The following is a 21,123-nucleotide window of genomic DNA, read 5'->3' as shown; positions in this document are numbered from 1 at the left end:
CAGCAACATGGGTTCAGTTCCCACGCTGGCTGAGGTTACCATGAATCTACCACCTTTGACCATACCCAACTACTCAACTTCACCTGAGGTGTGGTGACCCTCAGGTTAGATCATCACCAGTTGTCTCTTTGTCTAATAAGAGACCAGCCCGATGGTACTTTGTGACAGTGATGACTTTACCTTTACCTTTGCCTTTACCTGTCAGGGATCCTCCCTAGAATCTTGGCCTGGGTCACTTGGGTGTTGGAGAAAGCTTGATACAACATGTTCTTGTCGCATTTGGAGAGACTCTTTGCAGTTCCATTGTTGGAATTAGGACTTGGCTGAAGACTGTAGATTCTTGTTTGAAAGTGCAATTCTATTGTTATCAACTTCCCCTCCCTCATAGGCACAGTTTATCTGGTTAAAAGGGATAGAAACTAACTGGAAGCATGCTATGCTTATCTGAATACCCCAGTAGCATTAAGCTCAGGGCCACCTTTTGGACCTTCCCACTGCTTCAAGTTAGCTGTCAATCAAAACTCAGCAAGGTTTTTCTAGCTTAGTTTGTGCATTCAATTAAAATGAACCCTGTTTTTTTTTGTGCTTCTAGATTCTGGATTGCACATGAAGCAGATGGCCGCTCTTGGCATTTCAACACAGAGAGCAACATTTGTCACTTGGGACAAGTAAGTATTTGAAGAGAATTAACATGCCTTCAGCTACAAGCTTTGAATGGACTAGAACCAGCTTTAGGTCTGCAATTGCCATCTAAGAAATTTGTTTTATTGTTGAAGAATTGCAGGGGACGACTTTTTTTTGTGCAGAGAATAAAAATTGGACAGTAATCACTCATTTATTTTGCCTTCTGCTTGTTCCCAGAAGGTTTGCTGTGTCATGTAATTGTGGAGAAGTAGAGGCCCTTTTTATTCCCCACCCTCTTCGTGAAAAAGAACCCAGGCTTTTAGAACAATAAACCACCTTGTTTCAAATTTCTGTAAACTTGCCAGAACTAAAACGGCAAATCATCTGCCAGCTCATAAGCTGTATAGGTCAGGCAGAGTTGAAGATGTCACATCTGGAAAATATAAATGAGATTCATCATCAAAATGTTTTGCAGCTTGCAAAATGATTTAGAAATAGACATATTTTTCCATTGATTTTTCATCTCCAAACACGTTCTACCTTTTGAACCAATATGAGTGAAATTTGACTTGTATGGGGGAGCATAATTTTAGAAGAAATCTATGGTTTATAATTGTGCTGGTCCACTTGGTGCCCACTAAATACTACTGACACTCAATTTAAATACATGGCATTTACTTTTTCCAGTAACTTTGTGACAGTGAGCCTGTGGTGCACACGTGTTTATATTACAACCATCTGGGCTGGGTGCCACAGTAGGAGGTTACAATGGACTGTGGCTTTAAGAGTAGGGACAGTGCAGTTGTCCCAGTGTCTGTGCAAAACCATTGTGGTAAGTATATAGAACAATAATCTTTTCAGATTTGGACTTTCCTGATTTGCATGTAGAAGCTGCATGTACTTATCATGCAGTTATGGGTAAGGGAGTTGACCATTCACTTCCTTTTAGGCCTGCACTTTAATTGAACGTCTGACATTTACCCTTTGTATGAGCAGTTTTTAACCAGTGTTTTGCCTCTATTCCCCAAACATTGCAGGGCAGGTAGAAGGGTTTAGCTTAACTTGGTGTCATGTTTGGCACAACATTGCGGGCCGAAGGGCCCATTCCTGTGTTGTACTGTTCTATGTCTACTGTGCAGCAAAAGACCCTTCATCCCATAGAGTCTGCTCCGGTCAAAAACAACCACCTAACTATTCAAATCCCATTTCCCAGCATTGGGCCCCACAGCTTTGGATGCCTTGGCATTGCAAGTGCACAACTAAATACTACTGGAGTGTTTTGAGGATTTCTGCCTGTACCACCCTTGCAGGCAGGGAGTTCCAGATTGTCACCACCGTCTGGATGAAAAAGGTTTTCCCCACATCCCCTCTACCTGCCCCTTACTTTAACTGTATTCTCTCTGGCCTTTTCTTTCAAGGGGAAAAGTTTCTTCCTGTCCATCCTATCTATGTGCTTCATAAAATTATACATCTCGGTCATGATCCAGTGTGGAATTGTGCAGTTAAAAAGTTGATTTCCAGTGCTGGGTAAAGTTCCTGAGAGAATCTGCCCCGAGAAAGATCTGACACAACCAGGTGCTGACCATTGTAAAGCGACAGATTGATATTGTCAAACTTCCGATCTTTATTTTTGTTTTGTTTTATTTCTTGGCTCTTCGATTCAAGATTATTTCATAGATTTCACTAGTGTAACTTTACCAGCTGCCAATGGGATATGGTTGGTAATCGTGCATCCCATTTTGGTGAGATGGCTTATTTGGTGGGATATGAGGAGCAACATTTACGTTTATTTCTTATAGCAACAAATAGCAGCTACTGATACCTGAAAATTTGCTAACAGTACTCCACTCCACTCTTTGGAATTGCAATGCTTTCAGTGGAAAGGGAATGCTAATAATAATATTAATTTCTGTTGTATGAAACACAGCTGCTATTTTTGTCAACAGCATGTTTTATGGTATTTGGAATTCTAAAGCCCTGTGCTGTGTGTGTATGAATATGTTGTCTTCCAATTCATTATTGGAAAGTTTTTAAATACTTTCCACATGGTTGTTCTAAGTGTGGGTTATAGCAATGTGAGAAATAGGAGCAAGAGTAGGCCATTCAGCCCCTCAAGCCTGCTCTGCCATTCAATAGGATCATGGCTGATCCAACATTCTTCACTTCCACTCTCTTACCCGTTCTTCATAACCTGTGATTCCCCTACAGATTCTTGTCAATCTATTTCAGCCTTAAATGTACACAAGGACTGTAGCCCCACAGCTCTCTGTGGCAAGCAGTTCCAAAGACACTCCACTTTCTGCGAGAAGAAATTTCTTCTTCTCTCGGTCTTAAAAATGAAAACTTCCTATTGCTTAATGTCCTTTTGTCGTTGAGCGTTTAGATATGCAAAAAATTTAAAGTAGAGAATTTTCATTTCCACTTTGCTGAAGAGGCCCAGAAGGAAATTCTGGCATTATTTTTCTCTTACATGTCTGCAATATGTCCCTGTATCCAGAAAACTACTTGTTCTCAAACTACTACACGATCGTTTAGTAAATTGGTCATTCCCTAAAGCCATACTTACAGGGAGTGTGGATCAGACAATTGGAGCAATTGCATTGTCGTCTTTACTGTGTTTGCTGCAAACTTTAACTTCTGTCTTCGTTTTTAATGGGATTCTATAATAGAGGTGGTTGTATGATCAACATGCATTACCGTTCTCAATAAATCTCTTAAATTATTTGCAATAAATGCAATGTCTTTATCCACGTGCAACACATTGTAGTTGAGCTATCTGTAATATTTCATCAAGGGAACTGAAACTTTCAGTGGGATCATTGGAACTGTTACTTTTTTCATCCAAATGTTATGTATCTCTTTTAGGACAACAGGAAGGCCCTTTCATAACTTTATTTGTTGGCAAGACCTACGAGCCGTTGATCTTGTCAGGTCGTGGAACAAGTCATTATTACTTTGGGTAATGTAATCATGTTTATAATTCATGGGAGCTGTGAGCTGAGTGCTGTATTTTGAAGACTGTAATCAAGGTCACAGGGACACGGTGTACTGGATGCTGAACTGCAAATTGATGAATAACATTTGTTTCAATTTTGATTCGTGTATTTCATGCAGGAAATAATGTTTTGTAACTTATGTATTTTAGATAATTACATGGAAAAACTTGTAAAGTTCTGAAGAGAGGTCATTGGAGTCAAAACATTAGGTCAATCAGAAATAGAAATGAGTATGCAGTTCGATCATTCAATAAGATCGTGCCTGATCCATCCATCCCTCATGAACGTTTTTCTGCCCTTTCTTCATAACTCTTGGCTCCCCTGCTGCTCAAAACTCTATTTCAGCCTTAAATATACACAAGGATTGCACCCCACAGCTCTCTGTGGGAAGAAGGTCCAAAGGCATTCAACCCTCAGAAGAAATTCCTCCTCATCTCAGTCTTAAATTGTAACCTTTTTATTCTGAAACTCTCCCATGAAGGAAACACCTTCTCATCATTTACCCTGTCAAGTTCCGTAAGAATCCGCTATGTTTCAATGAGATCGCCTCTCATTCTTCTAAAGTCCGGTGAGTAGATGCCCAACATCTTTAACCTTTGCTCGTAAGACAATCCCTTGTACCACGTGTCATCCAATGAACCTTCTCTGAACTGCCTCCAACAAAATACATCATCTTCTTAAATAAGAGGATGAAAACTGCTCACAGTCCAGTTGAGGTCTCACCAGTACTTGTACAGTTGCAGTAAGAAATTACTACTCTTGTACTCCCCTGTTTTCTCTTCACATGCTGCTAGACCTGCTGATTTTTCTAAAGTAACTTGTGACAGTGATCTATTGGTATGGACCAGACCAAAGTCCCTTAAAATATATTCAGAAGATAGTCTGGACCCTAACTATTTCTTATCTTTAAAGGTAAGTGTTAGCTGTTGCATTTCAGATGCAATTCGATTGGTTAAACATCTCAACTTTAAGCAAAACACACTATTTTTATACTACAGTTAAAATACAGACAAAATAAAACTAAAAGAATTGGCTTAACTGTAACTGTTGAAATGCTTAAAATTAATAAGTGTATTAACTACTAATTAACTGATCCAACATAGTAACACATGATAAATACCCCGTTGACAAAGGCAAATTCAGTAAAATAGATTGTATCACAGGCAGTTCCAGGAGGAAAAACACCGAGAAGACACCAATCCAGCAGGAAGAGATGTACTGCAGCTTCCAAACGCAGCTTCAAGACCCCAGAAACTGCTACTGAAAAACTAAAACTAAAAATCCAGGCTGAGAGTTTGACCCCACCCATTCAGGCTGCTTCTATTGTTCCAAACTCAGGAAAAAAAAATCCAAGGTGCCTCAAGCTGTTTACTTGGTCAGCACCTCTGATCTCAACCTCTATTTTTTTTTTTTAAGAAAAGGACAAAATACACCTCCTTAAAGTTGTAGTATTGCCACAGTTAAAATCACAAAATGCTATTATTACTGGTTATCATCTTTACCCTTCTCCAGAAGGGAGTAACTGTTGCTGCAGTTCTTCACAGGCCAAGTGGTTATTGTTGACATGAGAAATACTGAGTATTGGCAAGCTGTATTATCACCCACGAACAGGACAAGACAGCTCACTGTTAGTGGTGGACCGGATGGCCTGTTCCTGTGCTGTATTGTATTGTTATCCAAAAACTAGCCAAAAGAATTATTGCCTTTGTCACTTTTTGGTTCCAATATCCAATGATTGATCTATGAATGGGGCTGTAGACAGTTACTAAGCTGAAACTCTAGCAATACATTTTAGATCATACAATCCCCCATTTACAGCCCACACATTTAGATTCATGACTTCAGGCTGCATGTCAGCTGGAGGCAAGACCTATTTATCACATGAAGGAAAATTGATTGCTACTCTTGTGCTTTCTTATGCTTGGGCTGCTATTAACGACAAACTTGGTTCAACTTCAATGAATGTGGGGGAACTAAAAGAGCAGTAAAAGGAGAAACAATGGCTCAAGTAGGAGAAATGATTTGAAAGTAAAATGCAGTTGTTTCCAATTAAGCTAAAAACAAATTATAATCCATAGTTTTACTCGATAGCTCAAAAATGTTCAATAAATAGCATCATCAAATCATGATGGTAAAATAGCCCAATGCATTCCAAAACTTTGAAATTCAGGTTCAGCATCCACTGTTCTTTATTCTGTCTTTCCGCATTCGGTCTGCCATTCCTGGGTGCATTAGCTAAGGAGCAACGATTCTGCATCTCTGAAGGTGTTGGGACATCTTTGCAGTTTCATTCTCCCACTTAGCTTTCTTCTCATTCAAAACCTATTAAAAGCAGCCACGCAATTAATTAGAAGGAACTGAGCAATATTTAGATACACTTCCATTTTGACAATGGTATGCTCAGCATTTAAAATGAGTTGGCTTTCATTTGTTAGTATCCCATGTTCAACTTGGCAACCCTTGCTGTAATCAACAGCTGTACCATAAGTTTATAAAAACCTTGTATAAAAAGTGAGTGAGAATTTCAGTTGTAAAAGGACTATCACATGACCAACCCTCATTTACAAAACTAACTACTTTTCAAACCTCCTCATTTACTCTGATTCTTTCTCCTTCCTAATTGTGCTGTAACAGGAACAAGATCCCAAAGATTACTATTACCAAAGATTGCTCTTGTGTGTGAAAGCAGATCATTTTCACTCCTTTGAGATTAGAACATCGATGCGATTCTGAGAGGTTCAAGTATTGCAAGCTACCACTTTGTGTTGTTTTCATTTGGTAATGAGAAGATGGTTTTGTGGTACATTTGATACCAGAGTTTAGTACAAAGTCAAGGTATGCTCAGTTAGTTTTACTTTGGTTCAGACGTTGAATTTTGTAGAAGCTAAGACCACTGTCTGATGTGGGGAAAAATTATGGTTTGAAAGAATTTCTTGGTGTGGATTTCGAAGATTTTTTGATTTAGTTTGTATCCTCTTTCTCGCCCTAATTCAGTGTGGAAATTCTTCCAGACTATTTGCTCTAAACTTCTAGACATGCCCATTTTATTAGTGGATTACGATAACGTTTTTTCAGAAGGCTGTCTGATAACTTGTTCGCTGTCATGCGCATTTCATAATCATCACTTTTTTTTTGTCCACATCTTGTCAGAATCAGAGCGATGGGGTAGTTAAGGCATACAGGATGCTTGTTTTTATCAATCGAGTTTTAGATTATAAGAACAAAGGGGTTATGTTGGAGCTATACAGGACTCTGGTTAGGTCACAGCTGGAGTATTGGTGCAGTACTGGTCTCTACACTATATGAAGGACATGATTGCACTAGAGAGGGTGCAGAGGAGATGCACCAGGATGTTGACTGGGATGGAGCTTTTTTGTTTTCTTGCTATGAAGAGAGGCTGCATAAGCTTGGGTTGTTTTCTCTGGAGCAGAGAAGGCTTAGAAGGCACCTGACTGGATGTGGATAAGACTGTGAGGGGCATGAACAGTGTGAATAGGACGTCGCTGTTCACCTTAGTTGAAGGGTCAATGACAAGGGGATATAATCTTTAAACTGAAAGGCAGGAGGTTTAGAGAGGATTTGATGAGTATTTGGAGTCTGGAATGCACTGCCTGGGAGGGTAGTTGAAGTGGGAAATATGAACCTTAAAGTATTTAGATGAGCACTTGTAGTATCATAATATTCAAGACTAACATATGAGGAATGTTTGAGGACTCTGGGACTATACTCATTGGAGTTTAGAAGGATGAGGGGAGGATCTAATTGAAACTTTCAGAATACTGAATGGCCTGGACAGAGTGGATGCTGGGAAGATGCTTCCATTGGTAGGAGAATCTAGGACCCAAGGGCACAGCCTTAGAGTGAAGGGAAGACCTTTTAGAATGGAGATAAGGAGAAACTTCTTCAGCCCGGGAGTGGTGAATCTATGGAATTCACTGCCACAGAAGGCTGTGGAGGCCAGGTCATTCTGTATATTTAAGACAGAGATAGATAGAAAGATTCTTGATTATCAAGGGTTATGGGGAGAAAGCAGGAGAATGGGGTTGAGGAACTTATCAGCCGTTCAATCATGGCTGATCAGACTCGATGGGTTGAATGGCCTAATTTCTGCTCCTATGTCTTATGGTCTCATGGTCTTACTTTGGGCCCAGTGCTGGAAAATGGGCCTCTTCTGTACTGTGTGATTCTTTGAATCACAGAATAATTACGGTGCAGAAAGAGGTCATTTGGCCCTTTGGTATTGGGCAATAGAACTGATGCAGGTACAATCTCCTGCATTTCCCTGTATCCCTGTCCACCATTTCTACTCCAATAATCATTGAATCCTAACAACTCAACCTTGCTTAGTTTGCATGTATCATAAATCTACACGCTCTTGTTCTTGTTTCTTTTACAAGTGGGAACATCTTCTCCTGATCCACTCTGTACAGACCACTCCTGATGTTTGAAAACCTCAATCAGATCTCTTCTCAGCTGCCTTCTGTCCAGGGAGAACAATACCAACTTCAGCTGAAGTTTCTCATTCCTGGAGCTGTTCTTCTAAATTGCTTCTGCATTCTGTGCATTTGCATCTTTGCTATAATGTGGCACTTACCTGGGATGGGAAGAGGGAATTTTGTGCAAATTTCTAATGTGTTTGCTGATGGCAACAGGAAAACAAGGAAATAAGTAAAATGCCACTCCAGAAAGCAGAACCTTGATAATTCCTCGGACAATTGTTTGGGTCAGGCTCAAAGATTTAACTGCAGTTCTGGTTATAAAGTTCGAGTCACACAGCAATCTGACCTGGTCCCATTTGCCAGCATTTGGCTCTTATCCCTCTAAACTCTTCCTATTCATTCATATACCCATCAGATGCCTTTTAAATAGTGTAATTGTACACCTGCCCCCCTCCACCTCCTCTGGCAGCTTATCCCATGCATGCCCCACCCTCTGCATGGAAAAAGTTACCAGTTAGGTCCCTTTTAAATCTTTTTCCCCTCTCACCTTAAATCTATGCCCTCCCATCCTAGGGAAAAGACCTTGGCTATTCACCCTATCCATGCCCCTCATGATCTTATAAACCTCTCTAAGGTCACCCCTCCGTCTCAGTCTCTGACACTCTTGGGAAAATAGCCCCAGCCCATTCCGCCTCTCCTACAGCTCAAACCCTCCAGTCCCAGAAACATCCTTGTAAATTTTTTCTGCACCCTTTCAAGTTTAATAATATCTTTCTTAAAGAAGGGCAACCAGAATTTGTCCAGTGATCAGGCCACTTTTAGAAAAATGTCCTGTACAGCCATAACATGACCTCCCAACTCCTATACTCGATGCATTGAACAATAAAGACAAGCATACCAAATGCTGCCTTCGTTATCCTGTCTACCTGCGACTCCACTTTCAAGGAACTATGCCCTTGCACCCCAAGGTCTTTGTTCAGCAACACTCCCCAGGACCTTATCATTAATGTATTAGTCCTGCCCTGATTTGCCTTTCCAAAATGCAACACCTCACATTTATCTAAATTAAACTCCATCTGCCACTCCTTGGCCCATTGGCCCATCTGATCAAGGCCCTGTTGTACTGAGATTATCTTCACTGCCCATTGTGCTACTTATTTTGGTGTCATCTACAAACTTACTAACCATACCTCCTATATTCACATCCAAATCATTTATATAAATGACAAAAAGCAGTGGATCCAGCACTGATCCTTCCACTTCCCATTGTCCCTTTACCTGCGATTAGCCTCTCCCAATCAACTTTTGAAAATTCCTGTTGAATTCCATCAAAACTGGCCTTACAGTAATTTAGAACTTTTTGATCAGTTCTACCTTTTTCCATAACTATTTTAAAACTAATGGAATTAGAATCACTTGTCCTAAAGTGCTTTCTCACTGACATCTCTGTCACTTGTCCTGCCTTATTTCCCAACCGAGGATCAGGTATTGTTCCTTCTTTAGTAGGTACCTCCACATATTAAATAAGAGAGTTTTCTTGAACACACTTAACAAATTCCTCCCCATCCAAGCCCTTAACGCTAAGGCAGTCTATATTTAGTAAGTTAACAACCCCTACCATAACCACCCTATTACTCTTACAGGTGAGATCTCCTTACATATTTTGTTTCCCACTTTCCCACTGACTATTATAATACAATACCAACAAGATGATCAGCCCATCCTTATTTCTCAGTTCCACCCATATAACTTCGCGGGACAATCATCAGGAAATATCTTCCTTACGTACAACTGTAATGATCTCACTAACCAAAAGCATCACTCCCCCCTCCTCTTTGCCTCCCTGTATCCTTCCTATAACATTTGTACCCTGAAACATTAAGCTGCCAGTTCTGTCCATCCCTAAGCCACATTTCTGTAATGGCAATGATATCCCAAACCCATGTTCTCAACCGTGTCCTAAGTTCACCTCCCTTATCTGTCAGGCCTCTTGCATTGAAGTAAATGCAGTTTAATTTATCAGCTTTGGCTTGTTCTCTGCCAAGCTCTTGCCTGGTCTGACTATTTGACTTGCTTCCCTTACATACAGTACCAGCCTCAGCCTTTTCTCTTTTCTCACTTCTCACTGTGTCACTTTGATTTTTCCCACCTCCCTCAGCAAAACTAAATAATTTAAAGCCTCCTAAGTAGTACTGGCAAATCCTGCTGCAAGGATATTGGTCTCCTTCCAATTCCGGTGGAACCTGTCCTTCTTATATAGGTCATCTCTACCCTTGAAGAGATCCCAATGCTCCAAAAATGTGAATTCTTCTCCTCAGCCATGCATTCAAATACTCTGTCCTCCTATTCCTACTTTAAGTAGCATGTGGCACCAGCAGTCGGTCCAACAGCACGGAGACAGACCCTTCGGCCCAAATGGGTCCATGCTGACCCAAAATGTCCAGCCATGCTAACCCCGTTTCCTGGACTTGACCCATATCCTTCTAAACCTTTCCTATCTGCATATTCGTCGAAATGCCTCTTAAATGTTGTTAACGCACACGCCTCAACCACTTCTGCTGGCAGCTCTTTCCATATGTATACCACACTTCTGTGTAAACAAAAACAAAAGTTGCCCCTCAGGTTCCCATGTATTCTTTCCCCTCTTAGCTTGAACCGATGCCCTCTAGTCCTCAATTCCCCAACCTTGGGGAAAAAAGACGGAGTGCATTCACCCTATCCATGCCTCTCATGATCTTATACACTTCTATAAGATCCCCCCCTCCGTCTCCTACACTGTAAAGAAAAAGGTCCTAGCTTGTCTCACCTCTCCCTGTAACTCAGTCCCTCGAGTCCTGGCAACATCCTTGTAAATTTCTTCTGCACTCTTTCCAGTTTAATAACATCCTTCCTCTCGCAAGGTAACCAAAACTGAACACCATACTCCAATCGCGGCCTCACCAACGTCCTGTACAACTGCAACATAACCTCCCAACTTCTGTACTCAATGCCCTGACTGATGAAGGCCAGTGTGCCAAAAGCTGCCTTCACTGCCCTGTCTACCTGTGACTCCACTTTCAGAGATCCGTGCACCTGAACTCCAGGATCCCTCTGTTCCACTATGCTCCTTAAGGCCCTACCATTCACCGTGAAACTCCTACCTGGATTTGACTTTCCAAAATGCAACACCTCGCGCTTATCTATATTGAACTCCATTTGCCGTTTCTCTGCCCACTTCCCCTGCTGCAATTTCTGATAACCCTCCTTACTGTCCACGATACTGCCTATTTTAGTGTCATCTGCAAACTTACTTATCATGCCTTGTACATTCTCATCCAAATCACTGATTTATAAATAACAAACAGCAATGGGCCCAGCACCGACCCCTGAGGAACACCACTAGTCACAGGCCTCCATTCCGACAAGCATCCTTCCACTATTACTCTCTATTTCCTACCATCAAGCCAATTGTGTATCCAGTTTGCCAGCGCTCCCTGGATTCCATGCGATTTAACCTACCAGAGCAGCCCACCATGTGGAACCTTATCAAAGGCCTTGCAGAAATCCATATAGACTGTGTCTACCACCCTGCCTTCATCAATCTTCCTGGTCACTAACAAATTTGTGAGGCAAGATCTTCCATGCATGAAGCCAAGCTGACTACTTCTAATCAAAATTGAGAAAACTGCGGATGCTGTAGATCAGCAACAAAAACAAAGTTGCTGGAAAAGCTCAGAAGAAAAGTTCTGAGGAAGAGTCACCAGACCCGAAATGTTAACTGTTTTTCCCTTCACGGGTGCTGCCAGACCTGCTGAGCTTTTCCAGCAACTTCTGTTTTTGTTTTTTTTTTTTAACTCCTACTCAAACCCTGTCTTTCTAAATGTGTGTATATCTTATCCCTCAGACTCCTCTCCAGTAACTTACCTACTACAGATGTTAAGTTTAATGGTCTATAATTCCCAAGTTTTTCTCTGCAGCTGTCCTTGAAAAAGGGCACAACATTCGGTACCCTCCAGTCTTCTGGGACCACGCCAGTGGTTAACGATGATGTAAATATATTAGCCAAGACCCCTGCAATTTCTTCTCTAGCTTCTTGCAGGGTTCTTGGATATATCTGATCAGTGCCAGGAGATTTATCCACCTTCATACCTTCTAATCTCTGACTACTGCTGTGATACTGCCCTTAATCCAAAATGCAACTCCCCCTCCCCACTTCCCTCCACCTCTGTCTCACCTGAAGCATCTGTACCCTGCACATTAAGCTGCCAGTCCTGTCCCTCCCTTAGCCATGTTTCTGTAATGGCAAAAAATCCCAGTCCCATGTACCTATCCACACCAAGTTCGTCGGCCTTACCTGTCAGCCCTCTCCTATTGAAATAGATGCAATTTAATCCAACAGGCATTCCTCGCGTCCTGTTCCAACGTGACCTGTCTCTTCAGGCGTTTGATAAGGTTCCCCATGGTAGGCTCATGCAGAAGGTAAGGAGGCATGGGATAGGGGGAAATGTGGCAGATTGGATTCAGAATTGGCTGACCCTTAGACATAGGGTGGTGGTGGACGGAAAATATTCAACGTGGTGCTCAGTTACGAGTGGTGTACCACAAGGATCTGTTCTGGGTCCTCTTCTATTTGTGATTTTTGTAAGTGATTTGGATGAAGGAGTGGAAGGGTGGATTAGCAAGTTTGCGGACGATACAAAGGTGGGTCGCGTTGTGGACAGTGCGGAGGGCTGTTCTAGGTTACAAAGGAATATTGATAGGATGCAGAGCTGGGCTGAGAAGTGGCAGATGGAGTTTAACCCTGAAAAGTGTGAGGTGATTTATTTTGGAAGGACAAACTTGAAAGCAGAATACAGGGTTAACGGAAAGATTCTTGGCAGTGTGGAGGAACAGGGGGATCTTGGGGTTCATGTTCACAGTTCCCTGAGAGCTGCCACCCAGGTGGATAGAGTTGTTAAGAAGGCGTATGGTGTGTTAGCTTTCATTAAGAGGGATCGAGTTCAAGAGCCGTGAAGTTATGCTCCAGCTATACAAAAGCCTGGTTCGGCCACATCTGGAGTGTGGTGTCCAGTTCTGGTTGCGTCATTACAGGAAAAATGTGGAAGCGTTGGAAAAGGTGTAGAGGAGATTTACCAGGATGTTGCCTGGAATGGAGGGAAGGACTTGCGAGGAAAGGTTGAGGGAGCTAGGGCTTTTCTCTTTAAAACGACGAAGGATGAGAGGTGACTTGATAGAGGTGTATAAAGTGATCAGAGGTATAGATAGTGGACAGCCAGAGACTTTTTCCTAGGGTGGAGGTAGCTATTACGAGGGGGCATAGTTTTAAAGTGAGTGGAGGTAAATATAGGGGAGATGTCAGAGGTAGGTTCTTTACTCAGAGTGGTCGAGGCGTGGAGTGCATTGCTGGAGAGGGTAGTGGAGTCGGCCTCATTAGGGGCATTTAAGCAGCTATTAGATAGGCATATGGATGATAGTATAAGGTAGGGGTGGAGGTTAGATAGACCTTAACATTAGGGTAAAAGTTTGGCACAACATCGTGGGCTGAAGGGCCTGTACTGTGCTGTATTGTTCTATGTTCAACATGCTATTTCTGATTACTGTATCTCCTTCCAGCCTTGCACTTGCCTCCCTGCTGTTAAGGATCCCAACCCCACCACCCCCAACCAACCCCCGGCCCCCCCAACCTACCAATCTAGTTTAAACTCTCCCTTGCAGTAGTAGTCCAGATATTACTTGATAACCTCCTGCCCAGTTTCCTCCTATACCCTTGGCAGAACCTCTTCCCTTTCCTTAACTGTTGTTGGTACCAACATGCATACTAACCTCCCAGGTGGTCACTCTCCCCTTCCAGAATATTCTGCAACTTCTGAGATATCCTCAATCCTGGCACCAGGGAGGCAACGCATCATCCTGATTTCTTGCTAATGGCAGGAGAAACATTTGTCTGTGCCTCAGTTCCCTATTACAATTGCTTGCTTGGAACCTGACATACCCATCATTACAGAACAGCTAGACACGAGACCAGAACCTGGATGCAAGTGCTTTTTTTCGTCTATTCATTTAACGGGATGAGTGTGTTGCTGGCTAGGCAGCAGTTATTGCCCATTCCTATACTCCCCTGAGAGGCCATCTCCACCTCCCCGTCCCCCCACTCCCTACAGTGTCCACAACAGCATAGCTGTTTGAGATGGGGTTAGCCACAGGAGACTCCAGTATTAACTTTCCACCTCTCCTGCCTTTCCTAGCAATCAACTGCCTACCTGAACATCTGCAGTGTTTCCACCTTCCTGAAACTGCCATCCATCACACCCCCTTGCTCTTGTAAATTCCTCATTGTCTCTAACTGCTGCTCCAACAGATCCATGCGACCCATTAGGATTCACAACCAAACATTCTTCTGGCAAACATAGTCTCCAGGAACATTCACATTCTCCCTGATCTCCTACATCTGACAAGAAGAGCACAGCACCTTCTAAAACCCATTTCCATCCGTTTTTACAATCTACAGACTCAAAGGCCAGGCCCTATATATGCTCAATGGTAAGGTCTTGGGGAGTGTTGCTGAACAAATAGACCTTGGCATTCAGGTTCATTGTTCCTTGAAAGTGGAATCCCAGGTAGACAGGATAGTGAAGAAGGCATTTGGTATGCTTGCCTTTATTGGTTAGTGCATTGCATAAAGGAGTTGGGAGGTCGTGTTGCGGCTGTACAGGGCATTGGTTAGGCCACTTTTGGAATACAACGTTCAGTTCTGCTCTCCCTGCTATAGGAAGGACGATGTGAAATTGAACGAGTTCAGAAAAGATTTTCAAGGATGTTGCCAGGGTTGGAGCTATAGGGAGAGGCTGAAAAGGCTGGGGCTATTTTCCCTTGAGGCTAAGGGGTGACCTTATAGAGGTTTATAAAGTCATGAAGGGCATGGTTATGGTGAATAGGCCAAGTCTTTTCCTTTGGGTGGGGGAGTCCAAAACTAGAGGGAATAGGTTTAAGATGAGAAGGGAAAGATTTAAGAGAGACCTAAAGGGCAACTTTTTCACAGAGGGTGGTGCGTGTATGGAATGAGCTGCCAGAGGAAGTGGTGGAGGCGTCTGGATGGGTATATGAGTAGGAAGGGTTTAGAGGGATATGGGCCAAATGCTGGCAAATGAGACTAGATTTATCTAGGATATCTGGTCGGCATGGACAAGTTGGCCCGAAAGGTATGTTTCTGTGCTGTACAGCTCTATGATTCTAAATTGCATAAAAACAAACATGATACTTTTTGCTCAAGAACACTGCTTTGGGATAACTTCATGCCAATCCTTAATATTTAAAAGTTCATAGAGAGTCTAATTACTTAATTCGTTAAGACATCTGATTGGGTATATGAATTGTGCATCTTTGGAAATTGGACGTTTTTCTTCCTTGCTTTCATTGTAGGTGGTTCACAAATCCAGTGGATTACTCCATTTTCTGACCAGGAAAAAGCGCTTCTTAGCTGCGAGTGTGATCCATTTCTCAACCCAGCATGTATCGATTCGTTTAGCCTGGGTTCTCCAAAATATAAAGCAGGTATGAACATACAGCACCTGGATGTTGGCTGCTGAGAGGGTGCCCTCACAGCTGCTACACTGCTACTGTCACAGGGCATAGAAAATATTTTGCTTTTGTGGGTGTTTTGTTTTTAAAAAGACTGAATACCCTAGGCAAAAATGCACAGCCCATCATAATTGAATGATAAAAAGGGCAAATGGTGAGCGAAATAAAATCATGATTAGGTCTTGAGTGAGAACTTTCTTTTTTGTAGAATGCCTGCAGTGTGGAAGCAGGCCATTCGGCCCATTGAATTCACACCAATCCACTGAAGAGCACCCCACCCTATCCCTGTAACCCTGCATTTCCCAAGGCTAATCCACCTTGCCTGCTCATCCTTGGACACTATGGGCAATTTAGCAAGGCTAATCCACCCAAACCTGCACATCTTTGGACTGTGGGAGGAAACCGGAGCACCCGGAGGAAACCCACGCAGACACTGGGAGAATGTGCAGACTCCACACAGACAGTCGCCCGAGGGTGGAATCAAACCCAGGTCCCTGGTGCTGAGAGGCAGCAGTGCTAACCACTGTGCCACCTGAATCTCCATCATATCTTTTGGAATCTTGAATGCTGAAGCACCTTTTTATACGCGAGAGTATTTCGGACATTCGAGCTTTAAAGAAGGGTCATTGGATTCTATTGTTAATCGTGTTTCTTCCTCCAGATGCTGTCAGACCTGCTGAGTTTCTCCAGCAATTTTTGTTTGTTTGAGACATGTTGTAACCTTCTGGCGATAATTGGAAATTACGTGGATGCTTGAAAGGTGTACACGTTGCCATTTCCACACTATCCAGCTCACTGTCTAAGTCTGGAAAATGCCCTCGTTCCCACACAAGGATTTGTTGTTTTCGTAACTTTTAAATTTTAATTTCTTGCAGACAGATCAGACTAGACCTACCCCATTCGACTTAAGACACTGCACTGCTGTTACTTGCTTCCATTGATCTTGTATTTGCTTGTAATCCATCTGATCACAGTCCAGGGCCAGTTTGTATTAATCGGTGTGTTAGTTTAACCCCATTGTTACTCTAACATTAATCCCAAACATTTATTGACATGGTGCACACTTCCAGTGCTACAATTTCAATTTCCCCCTTTTGGTATGAGCTACAAAAAACTGCTTTTCTACAACTTTAAAGTCTGCAGACCATCAGGCTGCTCTCTGGTGGTGGTGGTTTAACCTGACAGTAGCCATGCCTTGAGCAAGGGAAGAAGTTGAGATGGAAAGTCCTTCATAGTAACCTCAGCTGGTGCAGGAATTGAACCCATGCTGTTGGTATTACTCTGTATCACAAACCAGCTGTCCAGCCAATTGAGCTAAACCCACCCCCTTAGTCTAAGTAGTAGGGTGGCGTAGCCTGAAATAAACCAAAGAACAGCAGATGCTGAAGATTGAAACAAAAACAAGTTGCTGGAGAACCCCAGTAGGTCTGGCAGGATCTGTGGGGAGAGAAACATAATTAATGTTTAGAGTCCACTGACCCTTCTTCAGCCTTCAGAGTTTTGAGAGATTGTGGGACCGGGTAAGTTTATGAATGAATATACAGCTCTCTAGTGGCACAAATAGATACTGCAACTTCTCACCTCGTGCTGCATATCCTGCACACTTCACACAGCAACAGAAGAACCTGTATAAGAATAGAACAAGGAAAGGCCATTCAGCCTGTCAGATGCATTCCTGTCATTGGGTGGCTGTGTTATGTGAGCAACTTACTGATGGCAGCAACTAAACAATCATAAAGCCTCCTTGATGATAGACACGTACATTTTTTTGAAAATGTGGAAGAATCTCTCTAATTATCAATTAAATATGTAAGCCATCTAAATTCATCAGATTTAGATAAATGGGGAAGAGATAGCATTTACTAATGTCACTGGATTTGTAAATCACAACCCCAGGTTAATGTCCTGGGGGCATAGGTTCAAGTCCCACCATGGCAAATGGTGAAACTTGATTTAAAACAAAAATCTGGAATAAAATGCTAATTTTTAATAGCAAGTGTGAAACCATTATCGGTTGTCATAAAAACTCATGTCCTTTAGGGAAGGTAAGCTGCTATTCATACCTGGTTGGGCCTACATATGACCCCAGACTGAGGGGGTTGACCAATTAAGGATTCATTTTTTTTCATTCATGGGGTGTGGTCGTTGCTGGGGAGTTGGGCAATAAATGCTGACTGAGTGAGTCAGCGACACCCAGAACCAATGAGAAAAGAAAACAAAAAAAAAGAAACTTTCAGAACTTTGACCTGGCAAGTCAACAGATCAATAGGTTACTCCAAAGACATTAGTTGTCTATTCTGCAAGTTTGCCCTTTTTTGATTTCTGCTGCTGATGTCCCTTTAAGAACATGAGCATTATAATCTTTGCTTGTTCTGTAGTCCACAGGTACTGTACTCAGATCCAGTCTCCACAAATAGCATGTCCATTATTGACATTAATATCACACTTATTTAATGAAGTACTGGTATATCTTATTTTAAAATTTTATAAATAAGCTGTTTAGTTAGTTTAGCTGTAACCTCTGATTATTGCTTTCTTTTTTTAAAAGCACCCTTGAAGTTGTACCACGTTTTAGCATCATGTATAATTGTGCTAACTGAGCACATTTTGTGCGAAGCTTTCTTCTTTAGTCAGTGATCGGACCAAGCTGCATTTCAACTTCTCAGTGTGTAGAGGGCTGTATTTACATTTTTCCATCTAGCTTTGGAAAGGTTCATCTCCATCTCTCTAGGTTTGTGGATTACTGTAGTAGGATAAGGTCCTCTTCTGAAGTCAGCAGACTTGGCCATCTATAAAAGTTACAGTACACTGTTACTGAGGCTTCAGTAAGGGGTATACAATCATAGAATCCCTACCATGTGGAAGCAAGCCATTCGGTCTATTGAGTCCACACTGACCCTCCAAAGAGCAACACCCCCAACCCCCCACCCCCAGATCCACCACTGCCTACCCTCTCTATGTAACCCTATGTTTCCGATGGCTAATGCACCTAACCTGCTCATCTGTGGACTGTGGGAGGAAACCCACGCAAACATGGGGAGAATGTGCAAACTCCACACAGAGGGTGGGATCAAATTCGGGTCCCTGGCGCTGTGAGGCAGCAGTGCTAACCACTGAGCAGCCATGCTGTACCCACAATAAACGCGAAGAGCTCATCGTTTTTGCTACATCACTTGAAAACAATGGTGGTTTGAAGAAGGTTTCAACTCCAAGCCTTATAATCGAAAAGAAATCCCCTAACCAGAGGGATGACCAAGTAGAAGTGCTGACATGATGAAAGGTTTTGATGATGGATACGGAGGGAGTATTTTCTTTTACAGGGCAAAGGGAGATGTAAGATTGACAAGAAATCCAACAGGCAGTTCAGAAGAATTTCCATCACTGGGGGATAACAATGTGGAACTTAATGGGTTAAGTGGAGAGTATAGATACACTTTAAGCAGGAAGCTGGATAAACACTGTCTGAAGAGAATAGATGGTGAAAGTGTTTTGTATTTGGGTCTGAAAGGGTTAATGCTGAAGGGCCACAAGCCCTGCCTACTGTTTGTGGGCAGAACAATTTAGGATCTCCTAAGAGTGAGACGCAATATCTGGTCCTTGTAAAAGTCTAATGTCTGTTATTTCAAAATAACCTGGAAGTTGCAGTGACTAGATCTTGTTAACTACAAGGGCCACTTCTAGTTAGACCAGGAGATGGTTTTCCTCTGCCAGACAAGACCCAACAGTTCCTGGAGTTTCCTTCATTTGAACAATGCTGGCAGCAGTTCACAGTGACCAATTGGAGTGTAAACACCATGGAATGGTGTTAATTAACCTCCTGTGGGGCATGTTTAGTGTAATCCTATCTAAATGTTTTGTGGGGTTAACCCAGTAGGATGGATGGATGGTTGGTTTACGATGCAGGGTGACACCAATGGCATGATGTTGATTCCTGCAGCGGCTGAAGTTACCATGGGTTACCCCTTCACCGTCTCCCCTCACCTGAGGCATTGTGACCCTCGAGCTAAACCACTGCCAGTCATCCACCTCTCTTGCGTTGCAATGAGAGCATCCCTATAGTCTGGTCAGGCTATGGTGATTTTACCTTTTTAAATGTTTTGTCCCTTTATATTCAAATTCTACCTAAACTTCAATCCCAAAGCAGATTTTAAATCCACGTTTTTGTAGGATTGCACAATTTGCTTGACCTGACTTCCTGGCCTCTGTGCCATTGATAAATAAAGGGAGTGTCTGTTTTCTCCGGCTCTGAGTAGCTGAACTATATTGTCTGTGAAGAGGTCATTTTGAGGATTCTTCATAGTATTGTGGTGGGTGATGGGGTGGTTTCCTTCCAAGCACACAGCCAGATAGCTGTATCCCAATTGTGGGGTTGACGATGTACATCCTGAAGTCATGGATCCGCTTGAGGAGCTTTTCCCCTTCTGCTGGGGAATATTGTACAGATGGTAACACTGTCCCCTGTCAAAACTGTAGCCTGTCTTGAAATGGAAGTACCATTCTCAGTTCCAGCATGGATACCAAGACTGGAAAAATAGCAGAGGTTACAGATGTGGAGTAAATTGAGCATTTTTAAAAAAATACTGATGGTCATCCATTGCAGAAGTGGGGTTTCTCCTTCTGGAATGTCAGGTCAGCCATGGTCCTGTTGAATAGCAGAGGATGGTCAAGGGGCTGAATGGCCTCCTCCTGTATTCATTTCTTCTGAATTTGGGTAGCTCAGAGACAAAATATCTCCTACTATCTCGTTTTTCAATTCATCAAGGTGTAGCTCTTCTCAGGAAAGTAATCTAGATCTGACTTTCTGAGAGTACATACCTGAGCGTCCATGTGTGTTTGTATTTGAGAATCATTTTGGTGAATTACATTGTGCTATCTTAAGCAAAAACAGAAATTGCTGGAAAACTCAGCAGGTCTGGCAGCATCTGTGGAGAGAAGTCAGAGTTAACGTTTCTGAGGAAGGGTCACCGGACCTGAAATGTTAACTGTGATTTCTCCCTGCACATGCTGCCAGACCTGCTGAGCTTTTCCAGCAATTTGTATTCTTGTTCCTTATTTACAGCACCCACAGTTCTTTTTTGTTTTTATTTTAATTTTGTGGTGTCTTTAGTCTGATCCTTTTGAATACAAGAAGTGTATCGTTTAACATCAGGAAAGTTTTCTTGTGCTTGATAGCCCAGGAAAGGAGGAGGGGGGTGATGTTGCAAGCGAGTATTGTTTTATGAAGCTGTTATATTGCTATGTAATCACTATAGGCTTCACCTCACAGGTTCAAGATGCTGTCGCTGAAGAAAACTGCTCTTTTGGTACTATTGATACGTGGTTGCTATACAAACTGACAAAAGGTAACATTGGCCTTGAAGGCAAAGTGTCAAATAACCTTAATCTAAAGGGCATTGAAGCAGCAAATTCGATATAGTAACAAGGTGTAGAGCTGGATGAACACAGCAGGCCAGGCAGCATCAGAGGAGCAGGAAAGCTGACGTTTCGGGTCTGGACCCTTCAGAAAG

The 21,123-nt window shown here is 42.4% G+C and overlaps 1 protein-coding gene across 1 annotated transcript in view; it reads left to right on the top strand.

The window, feature by feature from the left end:
• The window catches only part of gk5 (glycerol kinase 5), a 78,594-nt gene that overhangs the window by 24,432 nt on the left and 33,039 nt on the right, over positions 1 to 21,123 (top strand). The window contains exons 3-6 of the mRNA XM_048604484.1: positions 593 to 668; positions 3,490 to 3,583; positions 15,458 to 15,589; positions 20,883 to 20,958. Coding sequence (XP_048460441.1) covers positions 593 to 668; positions 3,490 to 3,583; positions 15,458 to 15,589; positions 20,883 to 20,958 — 378 coding nt within the window. The remainder of the gene's footprint in view (positions 1 to 592; positions 669 to 3,489; positions 3,584 to 15,457; positions 15,590 to 20,882; positions 20,959 to 21,123) is intronic.

The sequence above is a fragment of the Rhincodon typus genome, chromosome 13 (assembly GCF_021869965.1).
Source record: "Rhincodon typus isolate 14 chromosome 13, sRhiTyp1.1, whole genome shotgun sequence".
NCBI classification, from domain to species: Eukaryota; Metazoa; Chordata; class Chondrichthyes; order Orectolobiformes; family Rhincodontidae; genus Rhincodon; species Rhincodon typus.
Note: the sequence above shows the minus strand (reverse complement) of the source record. Positions and strands in the feature narration are given on the sequence as shown.